General features: G+C 41.7%; 1 protein-coding gene across 1 annotated transcript; it reads right to left on the reverse strand.

Moving 5' to 3' along the window:
- Nucleotides 1-1,431: 1,431 nt before the first annotated feature.
- On the reverse strand, nt 1,432-14,158 carry CFI (complement factor I). The gene is made up of 12 exons (XM_084517250.1): nt 14,024-14,158; nt 12,091-12,409; nt 10,974-11,112; nt 10,393-10,571; nt 9,317-9,427; nt 8,065-8,181; nt 6,859-6,897; nt 6,268-6,371; nt 5,497-5,612; nt 4,732-5,006; nt 3,369-3,470; nt 1,432-1,889 (listed from the first exon to the last, which is right to left on the reverse strand). Exons 1-12 carry the CDS (start codon nt 14,075-14,077, stop codon nt 1,672-1,674), a joined length of 1,773 nt encoding a protein of 590 aa, XP_084373376.1. The 5' UTR covers nt 14,078-14,158; the 3' UTR covers nt 1,432-1,671.
- Nucleotides 14,159-14,346: the final 188 nt, after the last annotated feature.

Raw genomic sequence — 14,346 nt, forward strand, 5'->3', positions numbered from 1 at the left:
TCCTAAATAGGAAGCTTTGTTAGGGGCAGATAAGAGAAGTAATTAATACCCTTAACTTCAGCTGTTGGTGACTGACAGGGTCCTTACTTGATAAATTCATGCTGATTTTTTCTACGAGACAGTGGAAGATAAAGAAAAGTCAGGGAAAACGTAAAACTTCTGTCTGAAGCAGACAGCAGTGAATTATTAAAAAGCATAACCATCACCAGCAAAAAATGCGATAAAACACACAAAAAGCACCTCCCTCCCCCCATCAACAGCTTGTGTGAACAAATGCTATTGATTCAATGGGATAATTCGTTGAGAGAGATAAAGTAAAAGAGGTATTAAAACTCCTGTAAATTAGAATCCAGTGAAACATGTTACAAAACTCGTTACAGGACTGAGATGGTCCTGAAGTCATTTAACAGTTCTGTGTTGAAACTACCAATCCAAAAAACAAATTCTGGCCCTTTTAAGAGTGCAGTGCCAGCATCTCTTCTGGTTGATTCACAGCCTTGCCCACCTTCTGCATAATTCTTTTTGTGGATAACCCGTGCTGAATGTCTCAGCTTTCGTGTCAGTCAATGCAGTGGCACAATTCCCCCTGGCTGCATCGTACAGGATCTGGCCCTTGTAAGGATGTGGTTTGGTGTTTTTGTTTGTTTGTTTTTCACATTATTGTTTCATGCTTCGGTATATTGCTGTAGGAAGCTTGTGCTAATCTGAGAAACTTTTTTTTTTTTTTTTTTTTTCTGGGTTTGAGTATTCATTTTAAGCTAAGGTCTGTAACTTGTTTGTGTAGAATTAAATCCGTATGCATAACATACAGACTTTTTATGTATTTGTATTGTTTTATAAATATGTACACAAGAAAACCCTATATGATGTCAAGAGTTTGTCAGATGTTGGAAATACACATACACAGGCAACCTAAGACAGTAAAGACACTTTTTATTTAGTTTATGAAGTCTTGAATTTCCTCTGTTCTTTGTGACTGGCTGTGGTTAAATTAATACAAAAATTGCCCTAAGCTAGATGATCAGACACAGAGTACTAACTACATTAAAAATTGTCTGTGTTTTTAGCTGAAAGAACTACCACCAGAGTAATCTTTGAGTAACAAAAACATCACGATCATATTCAATCCGTCAGTTAACAGGGGCTCTGAAGTCTGATTGCTCAGTAAGCCTACAGAATTGCCTGCCAAGCAGAGCAGCATCCTGAGGGTTTCTAATGACCTAGGCCTTGAGATGATGGAATTCCTTTCAAGTTCTGTGCTTGCTGTCCTTTCTGCGATGCTTGCATATTGCTGCTGCAGTTGTTTCCCAAGCACTGCTTTCACTATGGTTGTCCATTTAAAATACATAAATGAGCAACAACTGCAGCTGAAATATAATGTGAAGCATGGAGAGAGGAAAAAAATAATGACAAGAAGACAGACAATTCAAGTTCCCTGCAGTAAGCATGCTTTTATTTGAGAATTTTGCTGTGAAGTCATGTCACCATAAAATTCTTTTCCTACAGGCTTCTGCAAAATTGTGGTATTCACAGAGAATTAAGCATTTTCGAAACAGATTATTTCAAGATTTGTACTCATAGGTGCTAAGGTACATGGCTGCTGATTGTAAAAAAGGCCTAGTGTTCATTATCGCGTGGATGACAACGAGGAAGTATTTCGTTTCCTGAGCTTCAGATATTGTACCGTGAAATGAGACTCCTTGTCACGTGATGGCTAATCCAGTCGTAATAGCTGGCGACTTTGGTGTAGACACCGGGGTGACCAGCCTCCCCGCAGTTTTCACCCCAGCTCACAACACCCCAGACATACGCCACGTTTTCTGCATCAAAGCAGACCAAGGGTCCTCCTGAATCCCCTTTGCAGCTGTCTATGGAGCCATCGTAAGTACCTGGAGCAAAAAAAAGGAAACAAAACCAAAAGTTCATATACAAGCGAGCACACAAAGGAATGCACAGGAGTTTTTTTAGGTCTGTGTCACTGCCTGACAGATATTTGCCACAAATGGTCACCAGTACTGGAGGTTCCTAACCTTTTTGGTCTATTACTTCTTATTTCTTTTCTTTGTAATTGTGACTGGCCTAAATATTCATTTGCTTGGACATCAGTGATATGTTTTGTGGTTTACCCTGTGCAATAGAGAAGAATTCAGCCATACTGCATATTATATCATTAGAAGAAGCGCATAAAAAGTGGAGGAAAGCTAGAACAAAATAGCAAAAAGATTTGTAGGCTGATTCCTATGGAAATTAAGCTATCATGATGTGTGCATGCTGAGGGGTCTGCCGTTGGTGTCCTCTCTACCCAGTAATTCACTGGCCAGTTTCATCTGAGCTACACGGAGAGGTAGGAGCCTCAAAATTCATCGCTGTACAGGCTTTGTGGAAAGAGGTGGGCAGGCCAAGGAGAAACGTGAATGATGGGACGGGAGGGAGCGCAACTCTCTTCAACTGAGTCCCTGTTGTAACAACAAACAAAATGTAACATCTTTCTCGAACCTCTACATTGCCAAGAAAGAGCCTTGTGAACGTTTGAGAGTTGGAATGACTAATCCTATAAAGCTAGATTTTGTTGCCCTTACTCAGTTGAATTAATAACTTGTATAACTAGCTCCAGTGGATACCAGTCCTTAATTCCAAAGTTTGCAGCCGCGTCAGCCTCATGCTGCATTTATAAAAACTAGATATAAATGCCAAATCATTTTTTTTTTCTTGGTAAGTAGTTTGTTTAAATATTGCCTTTACTTTCAGAGTTAAACAACAGTTGAAACTATCTGTCCTGTCAGTTGAATGCTCATCGCTCTTTTAGAAGTGTATTTGGTGATACCTTTTGTTACTTGAGAAGCAAAAACGTGTTCTCAAAATGCTTATTTTAGTACTAGGAATGACAACTGGTTTCCTGGCCAGACTAATCTTGGTTTGAGAAGTTTATAGGATTTTTCCTGGGGTGCAGTTTGCAGGTAGCAAATGTCCAAGCAGATCATTGGTCATATCCCAGTCAACAGAACTACAAATGTCCTCCAGGAAAGGCACTTGCTTAAAGATGTTCCTGGATCAGACTAAAATAAAGGTAGGAAGAAGTTTGGTGGGCTGCAAAGTGCTTGTGTATTTAGAAAACACAACTCCAACTGCAAGCTGAAATTTGCCCACAAGGACCAAAACCTGGCATACTGTCATCAAAACTGTTTCTGTGTAGCTATGGAGCAGCGCTGCAGGTAGGCAGCAGTGGCTAGCGTTTTGCTAGTGGTGACACAGTGGCATTTGGTTTATTGTATCTTCCAAGTCTAAAAGATTTCCCAGCCAGTCACATCAGACCTAGAAAACTGTGGGTTTGATAGCAAAGAAATTATAGTAAGAAAGCTCATGCTTGCCTGCACATGCCATTTTCTTAAAAAATCGTCCTGGATACATTTCAGAACAATTGTGAAATAAATTAACATTGCCCCACTTGAGCACATACTGCTTGGTATAACCTAGAAAAGAAAAGAAAAACCTTTTCTAAGTTAAAAATGATAAATGCATGGGCCATTTAATATCATAAGTTGAAAGTTACATATTTGCTTACCTATTGAATATAACCTTACCTATTATAGACCAGGTATGTTAAACAGCCACTAACACTCACCCCATACGTCATGCAGTACCTTGGCCATGTGTATCCAAATAAAAGCAGCGTGGTTTAATTGCAGCATTAAATACAGTAGTTTCATTTTGTTGTATTTTTACCCTTTCCCTTTTCTTGTCCTCATTTTTTTTCCCATGTTTTCCATATCAAGGTTTCCATACACCAGGAAACCAGTACATTGTTTTCTACGAACTGGAGAAATGCCTCCAATCCTCCTTGTCACCTTTTTTCCCAATTCTACTCATTCTTTTTGAGAAGAGGGGCCCAGACTTTGAAGATAGAGGTGAACAATACATTCCACGGTTAAGGACATTCTCTGTTTTGTTCTCTGTCCGTTTGCTCATAATTCCCAGCTCTGTGTTTGCTTTATGGACTGCTACCAAGTTTGGACAGAAGAAGCCCCACAAAGAGCATGTGGCAGCTCTGACACCGGGCTGCAATCGTTCTGTGACATGAGACAAATCTTCGAAAGTGCGACTGCATTGCAGTGCTCCATCCCCGTGCAGCCCTCTTGGAACTTGTACACGGCTAAGATGTGCTCGGATGTGCCAGGTTTTATAATTGCTGGGATCCGGGGACGGGGCAGTGGCTGTGGGCCATGTGTTCAATGCCGTTACCAGCTCTCCACAGCTAAGGTAAACCTGAGATCCGTGATTTCAGCCACCTCTGGGTGCCTACAAGGTACCAAAATGCTCTCATCTCCTTTGAGCAGTGTGTAGGGGATCAGCACAGCAGTTTCCTTGCTATGTGCATGTCCTCCAGATGCTGCCATCTGACTCCTGCCATCCCGCTCCTGCTCCCACGCTCCCTGCTCCACTCCCGACACCAGTGTATGTGCTGCCAGGGGTCAGCCTGCTCAGGGAACTGAGCGTTTCTTTTGGTCAGGGCAGTTCTCAAACAGAGGTGTTCTCCACAGCAATTTACTTAATAGTTGAGGCAAGAGAGGAAGCAGTGCAGAACGGAGAACAAAGTGGCAGCCCGGTGCCAAAGCACGACCGCTGCTCTCTGTGCTCAGCCTCCCGCAAGCATTTTCAAAATGAAAGCTGACCACGCTTTGAAAGACGGTGATAAAAGTAATACGTTCTGGTGGTAAGCGCTAAATCCAATACCTTTCTCAAGTCCCCATCCAGAAACTTTGCATTTATCACCCGTGTTGAACATATACTCTGACCAGGGAATGCAGGCAGGCGTGCTGTATTTCAGGGAGCATTCTCCTGTCCCGTGACCTTTCAGCTCCATCAGAGCGATGTCGTTTTCATACGTTGCAGCATTGTAATTCTCGTGGATTATCAGCTGCTTTAGCCTGTAGGTGTCTGTCTCTTTGTCGTACCGTATTGTATCCAACAGTCCAATCCAGACACGGTACAGGTGAACTCGAGTTGCTCTGGAAAAGAAACGATGAAATAAAATATGTTTTGGTACCTAGCCCAGGCACTGTGTGCTTCATTGAGCCATAAACTTTTGCGTTTTATCAAAGTTTTTGTAGAATAAAAATTCATATTGCGTACAGATAGTTTCTTTCTGGACTTGATGTCCAGGTTTTCCTGAAGTGTAGCAAACGCAAGGCTGATGACACTTACTGCTGAGTACTGCAGCTAATACAGGACAAAACCCCTAAAGGCCATCCTCTGTGTTTAGTGCTGTCTCGTTAAACTCATCAGTGCTTTTTCATCTTTCTACTCACAGCCAAAATTCTCTTTCTCTGAATCTGTAATGTGAATTTCTCTGCCAGTAATGTGAGCGAGCCGCTGTCTTCAGTTGTTTTATTCAATAGGCAAACAGGAATTAGCAAACAAGCAGCTGAGAAGGGCAATAATGCCCAAATTAATCTTTCTACCTTGCAAAGAAATCATTTCCCAGGTTGTTGTTTTTACCTGACACAGTGTGCAGCAGTCAGAACCCAACAGCCACCAATATAAACCCCTCCACAGTACACTGTTGCACCTTCAGTGCCAGTTTCTTTAATTGCCACTTGCCAAGGGAATTCACCCTATTCAAACAACAAAAACCCAAATAATGTGAAATTATAATTGTACTATTTTTCATGCATTAAGGGAAAAACAATCCTTTGTATCACCTCATCTCCTTGACTAAAGCTGACTGTAAATTCAAAATCTGCTGTTGAGAAATTGCCCATAAATTGGGCTCTACACAATATACAGGGTATAATTGAATAGGATATAGTATAGGATATAAAGGGTGCATATTCTAAATTACAGCAGTTTTGCTCAACCTTCTGACTTTGTGCAATGCCTCCCTCCCCCCAGCTTTCTACCATGAAATTCCTAGTCAGAGGAACAGAGGTAGCATCTGATCTGGTACAATCGGGTACTTTTTTTTCATTTGTCTGTATTCTGTTTTGTAAGAATTGTCATTTTTAGCTACATTTTTAAATATTTTGCTGGATGCTGTAATGCTCCTTTTTGCAACCTGGCATTTTACGTTATAAATTGTGCTCCTCTTCGCATTCATTCAGTGCAGCGCCAGTACTGCTGCAAAACATGAAGCCAGTGTTGTTGCCGATTTTGTTATTTCTACATATTTTAACAGAAGGATAATAATACCCATTTAATGTGATACTGAATGAATGCAGATGAGCACATATTTGTTAAGGTTTGCTTGTTGTTTTGTTTGTTTGTTTTTACCTTGCTTGCAATTTCTCCACCTACGATTCTTTTCCGTCGAGTTAACGTGTGATTAACAACACCACAGTGTATTTGGGGAAGAAAGGTCTTTGTCAGTTTTCTTTCTTTAACAAAAAGGAAAAATGTGTCTCAGAATTCAGGCATTCATTCTCTGTTTGGAGACAGGTTTATCTTTGTTTTGAAATCACAAGTGCTGTGAGTATGCGAGTAGCTGAAGCAGCAGGAAAGCAAAGACCAAAAATTTCAGCATCTTTTTTTGCTTAGAAAATTGCTTATGTCTTAACATCACATTGTTTCTTTTTATTTTCCACTGTTGCTAGTGTTCAGGAAAAGAGAATTAAAGCAGTTCCCATAGATTTGCTTGGGGTTTACCTCTGTCAGCTGCCAAAACATGCAGATGTGGATCCTCGGCCAGGATAAATTATTATGGCATTCTTGAAATTAGTGGAAAGTGAGGCAAATGGTAAGCCCCTGAGTGTGTACTCCTAAATCATCAAGTCCACATATCTGAGTGTTCTGGATTCGGCCAGCTGGCTGGTAGCTAGCAAGCCACTAATAAGCAGGTTTGGGAGGTTTTGGTGAGTTACTTACCTGTATCCATACTGTAATATTCAACACGCTTTGCTTTGCCTGTGGTGGAATAATAAAAGACTAAAAATGTTTGCAAATATTTAAAATTGCTCTGTTACTTAAATGTAGGTTTGTGTGCCAAAATGCTGGTACACTTTTAAAATGTGTAGGTGTGCACTATTTCACATGGACAAAAACGTTGTTCAAGCACAGTGCCTGCTGTTTTCCTTACTAGGCACTCTTTGGCTGCCACAGCCTACAAGTGACCTACATCCAGCAGACAGACACTTGTTTATAACTATATGAAATCTACTCTTATTTTCTAGCCTTCTGCAAAGGAACCCTGTGAAATGGCCTTTCTTTTCTAATCTCTAAAGCGATAGCCCATTCTCCTCCACCAGGAAACACCAGACATTCCTCCTCCTGCCCCATCAACTTTTTGGAGCTTTGTGAAGCCCAAAGGAGCGTTAGATAAAAGGATTATTTTTTTTTTCTTTCTGATTTAGATGCTGCTTCTGTATTCTGTGTACCCCCTTTAATAGAGTAAAGGAGATTACTGAACACGAGAGGTAAATTAAATGCTTCCCCTATCTGGTTTGCCAGCTTTTATTCAAACAAAATGCCCACTGAATTCAGTTCCTAAATAGGGGCTGAGGATTGGGTCTGCTCTCATGTTACTGACGAGTGTTTACCTTTCGAGTTCAGTTTACCTATTACCATGTACCAAAAATGTTTACTTTTTGGCTTTAGACTTTGTCTCTTAGCAGAGCAAGGAAAAACATCTAAGTTCAAAACAAAATCCTTTCGATGGTGAGGAGAACAGCACAGAAGAATCAGTGTATTAACTGTTCGTTACATGTGAGGAAGATATTCCTGCCAACTCTGTCTACATTGTCTTCAGAAATATGAGATATCAGTTTGATAGATGGCCAAATGAGCAAAAACCATAATCTTTATATAAGCTTTATATCTCCTAAAATGTCACCTGTTTCTTATTTCCTTTAGTTTTCTCGCCATTCTATTCTAGAAGGAAGGCAAGGAAAAGTACCTAACCTTCTCTTAGTCTCCTAGTATGTAGAGCATACTGTAACATCAGAAAGACTAATTTTCGCATGCGTTTCGATTTTGCTAATTGTTAAATAATTTAATAATACGCATTGTGTAGTCTCTAGGTGTAACTTAGCACAATGAAAGGAAAAGCAACAAAAACATGTCTCAAATGGAAACCTGAGCACAAAGCTTGAGCTTCATCCTCTCCTGTGAGGCAGTCGACTTCTTTGTTACAGACATTCTTGCTTGGAATACAGATATTTGACCGACAGTGGAAACTGCTGTTCCTGCATTCTGTAATATAGGAGAATTCCAACTTAAAATGTGAACACAATATAATATCCATGTTATGGGGGACTTGGCTGTTCATAAACAGATTGTGAAAGCAGGCTCTGTACGTGTGAAATGAAATGAATACTTGGCTCTCCTCATTTTACTATCTTGATGTTTGTTTTACGACTTAAAAACAAAAGTCTCTCTACAAGTTCAGTACTGTAGGTGTCACTCCTTACCAGTTTCACCCCCATGTGCCTACACTCAACCTCAGCCAAAGGACCTCCAGTTTTACCAGCATTATGGATCATCTCAGATGAGGAATTTGTGATGCTTGGGTCAAAGTTCCCTCCAAAATCAGAGGCCCAGTTAGGCTTTTGACTGAATGGTATACATGTAGCACTAGGAATTGAGTCCTATTTTGAAATTCCTGGCTTTAGTAACTTATTTCTTCTAAAATTCTTCTTCCTTTTCTAAAATCCATACAGCTGAGACGGAACTATTTTGGTCAAATGGAATTTGAATAAATGTCCTCTAAATATACGAAGCCACAGGTACTTACTTTTATTTCCAAAATTCCTGTCACTATGTTTTCATGACTACCAGATTAAATGTACTGACAACGGTAAAACTACAACATCAAGATTATTTAGTGATGGTATTTGTAGCCTGCATTACAGTTTGGCACCTGAAACCCAGCTTCTGAATGTTTTCTCCTGCATTCAGATTATGCCAGATCTGCTTCTAATAAAAGCTGTTACAGCGGGAATTGCAGGTGCTGAAAGAATGACACGCACATGGAGGTGTTCATGAACAAGCTATGCAATGGGAACCGTTCACACACATTCTGTGGATAATCTTGTATTAGTGAGAAATTTAAGAAAGATCTTACTTTGGTTTAGAGGTAGCTCATTGGAAACAAACAAACATTTTTGATTAATTACTATTAATTTTGCCTTCCAGAAAATACATTTCATTCTATTTAACACAGCTCTTCCTTTTTTTTTATGTATTTTTCTATTCAGAAATTATGGTCTGGTTGCCTTAATGTAATGACTTTGCAAAGGATATTTTATTGTTACATCACTCTAAGTATTCTTTGGGTGTGGTTTTCTGCTGAGATGATTTTCCAATAGCTAAGAAAGGCAATTATTACCTTTACAGCACAGTTCATCGCTTAGGTCTCCACAGTCATTGATTCCGTCACAGGTTTTGCTCAAAGAAATGCACTTGGCGTTTGCACAAGTAAACTCATCAGCTGAACATTCTGTGCAGCAGGATGAAAGCAAAGTTAGTGTGGAAATGCCTGTAGGTTCACAACTGCCAAGGAAATTCTCAGCTTACACGTTTTATTCATTCAATAGTTTGGCCTGTCAACAGTTGGCGTTGTGGGACCTGGTAATGTACAGAGGAGTCCTTTTTTTATCCTTTTCATTGCCTCCTCTTCAAACTTTCAATGTGACCACTTATTTTCCACCTCCATATTTCAGTAGCCTGGCAGAAGTGAACTTTATTTCTTGTAGACAGGGATTAAATAAGAGGCTCGAACCCCCTGTAAATGATCTATGTGATTAAGGTGATGCGTGTTCCCCCTCTTGAAGGAACTCATCAAGAGTCTCCAAGCTGCTTCTGTGGCACAATTAAAAGCTGAGACAAATCATAGCTCTTGGGCTGACTGATGCTTATCAATGCCAAAGAAGTCACACTACAGGGACAGGAAAGCTGTTAGAGGTCAGAACAAAGACTCGATTCCTGCTTGTAGCAGTGAGAAACCGAGGAGCCCCAGATGTACCAGGAAGACACGAGCAGTTCAGTTCCAGTCCCACTTGTCTGGCTACATAGGACTGACATCCTAATTGATCTCCCTGATAGACCAAGCAAAGAGGAGGTCATCACCTGTCTCCTGACGAGTTAACCTGAGAGAGGCAAGATTTGCAGGGTATAATATACCTCAGTGCCTTTGGAAAGGATGGGGGAACAACCAGAACCATAGGTGAAATATGTCCACTTTGGGGCATCATCTGCTGAATATCCTAGGAGCAGCAGTGAATTATTTTCCAAGGTCACGAACTCAAGACTGCCTCAGTTATCTTAAATGTTGCAAAGGATTATTTAAAAAGGTTTCATTGCAGGTTTGCGGTGGCTGACAGTTCAACAAAATAGATCCTAAACACAAATACTTAAAATAACATGAAGAACCTTAAATACATTTTAAACCCCGAACCTACTAACCTCGGAGAGCTTTCTGGCACTGGAGTCTAACAAATCCATCACTACTACTCCTCAGTTTCCTCTTTATAAAACATTCGGCAAGACTTGTCTCTAGGCCCTTGCAAGTTATTCGGAAACAGTGTGACGCATTTAAGGTGTATTCTGTGATGTTGAAGACGGTATTGTAATACTCAGCACCTCTGTGAAGAGAGAAATAACAAGTTCTGTAATTTCACAATGGATTAGCCACTGCTTTTATGGTTTAGAATTTATATGATTTTCCCAATAGCTAAGGAAAAAAAGGAAGCATCCTGCATGGGACACCAAAACCAATGGATACTGAGGAAGCTCGGGGCACTGCAAGATTGGCATTATTTTAAAAGTAAGATACTTTCGGCTTGAATAGTTGCTATTTGTGATAAAATAGAGAAATCTGTAGTTTAGCTTTCACTCTCAGGTGTCAATTTAAGAAGGTTTATTGTAGCCAATACATGCTTTCTGATTTTTTTGCCTTAACAGCTGGCTGTGACTGACCCTTATATAAGCATCACTACTTTCTCAAATCCATTGTGGTTACTGAGAGAGAAATTCCCCAAACTTACAATTCAAAGCCAAGGTGCCTGCAGGCCACATTTGCTTCATTCATAGTCCACTTATTGCCACATACAAACAGGTTCTCCATACTCACAGGTTTTACTTGAAGCAAACTTGAATTCTTATGCTCCGAGATTTTAAATGTTTCTACAAAAAAAAAATAAAATCCAAAAAATCCCAAATAAAATTATCTTACATAGATGTATTTAGTGGAAAGACCACACAGGAATCAATGAGACATAAAGTATCCAGTAGCCACCCAAAGTTCAGGTGGGAAGACCAGTAGGTTGGGACTCAGGAGCTTGATTCTTGATTTTTCTGAGGGCAGACTTTATGACTTTAAGCCTGTCACTTTTTCAAAATATACCAGTTTCAGGAGAAATGAGGATAATGGGTTGTGCCATGTAGGAGTATTGGAGCTCTGCTGAGGAGAGGTTGCGTCTTAGTCTAAGGCTTTCATCAGAGAACTTTTTGATAAGCTGCCCCTCCTGCCAGCAGGAGAGGTGGGGCTGGAAGATGGGTAGGAACGGTGCCTGCTGCTGCTGGCATTTGCAGAACCCTTTTTCTATGGACTTAGGCAGAGGCTGAGCTGACAAGGTCAGGGGCTGAAAAGCAGCTTGATGCAGCTTGCCAATCTACAGATCTGCTGGTTTGTAGGGGAACATCTTTCTGTTCTGATGAAATCTGCAGAGTGAAGACTGAGGTGACAGTGCCTTACTTTCTGCCCAGGTACCCCAGCCTGACCTCAGCAGCAGGACTCTGTTCCTCGGACTCTTCCTCCTCAAAATATACCCTCTCTGCTCGTGTGCTCTGCAGGCCCTCTCCCTCCATGCCTCCCACCATGCTCAGCACCCCCACTCGGAGCCTTTGAGCTCTTTTTCCTTTGTCTATTTCTTCCTACTTGATGATTTGAGCAAGCTACCAGCAGCAGCGTAACCTGGGCCTCTCAATCTCTTTATTTTTAAGGAAATCACCAGGTACCGTCAATTTTCAGGACTTGTCACTTCCTGTTTCGTATTTTTACTAGTGCAAGGAAATGAACAAGTTTTCTGAGCTGTGAAAAAGAGCAAAGCATCCCCTTGGCCAACAATGCCTGCTACATTTGGGAAGAGGAGATATTGGTACCTGTAGGCACGCAGCTGCCCTTGTTCAGAAACTTAGCTTCGGGACGTTGGCACTCGTAGCTCTTGAGGTGGCAGTACGTGCTGAACTGCCTTCCGTTGGTGGAACAAACCGAAGTGCCATTCTTCGGGCACTGGTAGGGAAGCTTACAGAGGCATTTTCCATCCACACAGCGTTCCCATGGGTGACAAAAAACTTTCGCACAGGACTTGTGCGTGTATTTGTTGCTTACGCATTCTTCTATGAGGTAAGTGTCCTGCCCAACTGGCTCAGCAGGCCCAACCTGTGGAAATGGCTCTTCTGTAGAGTAAGGTGTTGGGTTCTGCAAGGCACAAAATAAATAAAAAAAAACAGTGAACAGGACTAGGAATCGCACCAACATTTCTGCAGCCCCCCTACCGACATCAACAAAGCGTTTGTTTGTAAACCTTTCCCTATCTTATGAGCAAAGAAATGCTCAATATTCATTATCTCCTTGTCTTGGTGACCTCATCTTTCTCAGTTTTTCTTCCTTTTTTGGATCATTCTGCTGGTGCGACCTTCACTTCTGCTCATCTCCCACAATCTTTATTTTCCTTACTCTTCAAACATTGGCTGAAGCACCCAACAGATGAAAAACATTTTAAGCCAGTAGTTTACAACACACAACAACGTGATTGTAAACAGCTTAAAACATCAGGGGACTTAAACACCAGGAAAATAAATTTTAAAAAAGTAGCAACTTGATTTTTTTGAGACCTTTTCACTGGTCCAGTTGGCTTTGAGTTTAACTACCACCTATAAATATTTAGGAACTACTTAGAAGCGAATAAAGAAGTCTGAAATTAATTATTTGTTTCACGGCAAGACTGCTGAAGCAGTAAGTGTAAGTATTGTCAAGAAATGTGAAAAATAAGTGCTCCTCCTTATCAGTTCCCTTCCTCTATCTTGCAGAGCAGTGGATTTGTGGTGGGGTTGTTCCTGGACAGCAAGCATGGATCCTGATCCTCCATCTGGCTGCCTATGGGAGCCATTGCTGGCCACGTGCTTTTGCTTACTAAGATCTATGAGTAGGAAGAATGTTGAAACTTGAAAAACGCATGGATGGACTTTGCATAAATGTGGGAGAGAACGCCAGTCGTCAAATGGGATTTATCAGCTTTCGCTGTGTCCACCGAATCGATAGAGCCGAAGTTTAAAGTTCTCATGAAGAAATCCTGGCCTGAGTAAAGTCAGCGGGGATGTTGCTGGGGCAGAAATTAATCCTCCCCCCACTGCCCACCCGCCTTTAATGACTGTATAACCTCAATGCATTCTTCCTGCTCTCCTCGGGTGAGTAGAATCCAACGTGTTCTTGCTGGATTCCCATGGCAAACAGATCTGGCTTGGCACAGCTCCCGTATCGCACTAGGCGTTTCTCCTGGGTCCCGAGTGAATGGCCACCCAAAAGCGTTGCTTTCTACCTTTGGGGTTTCTCTGAAAGGCTCAGGGGTTGCTGAACATGGAGCCCACCCGGACTTCAGGACAGACTGCTGCTGGAAGCGGTTCCCCAGCACAACCTCAGGCATTACAACACGCGGCGTTAACACCGTGCAAGTTAAAGCCGTGGTCTCATTCCTCCCAAAAAGGGGGAAGAGGGGAAATCGCTGCACCTTTGTGTGGCCAGCCATGCCTGCAGATTGGCTTTGGGATGGGTTCACGGTTAAAACCTTTTCCAGCAGCCTGCTGGCGTAAACCCTGGTGGGATCAACATGCGAAAGAACAAGACGCAGATACACAGATCAGGCTGGAAATAAAGGTATGAAACACAAAAAAAATGTGAAAGGAAACCTTATAACAACCCAGCTGGCTTTGTCTTCATAGCAATGGCCTCCTGACTGCTCTGTGAGTGCCACGGAATGGGGTTAATGAGGTTAATGAGGTTAATGAAGCTAATGGTCCCCCAGCAGACCCTTACCTGGGCTCCACAGCCCCAGAGGAGGCAGAAGCACGCCACCAAAAGCCCCCTCATGGCCCAGCTTCCCCCCGGAGGAGCCCTGCGGGTGCTGCCGCTCGCCCCCGGAGCAGCTCCCTGTCTAATTTTTAACCACCAGCCCCGTTCCTCGTTTATTTACTCATTTATTTGTTCATTCATTCATTTATTTATTTATTTTGGAAAGCGGCGCATGGGGGAGAAAGTGGGGGGGGAGCCTTAACCATTAACCCAGGGCCCCGTCCTGCCCACGCGGCTCGGTTTGGGTCGTTTTTACATAAGAAAACGCAAAAAAAAAAATTAAAAAA

The sequence above is a fragment of the Aythya ferina genome (genome assembly GCF_964211825.1).
Source record: "Aythya ferina genome assembly, chromosome: 4".
Classification (NCBI taxonomy): Eukaryota; Metazoa; Chordata; class Aves; order Anseriformes; family Anatidae; genus Aythya; species Aythya ferina.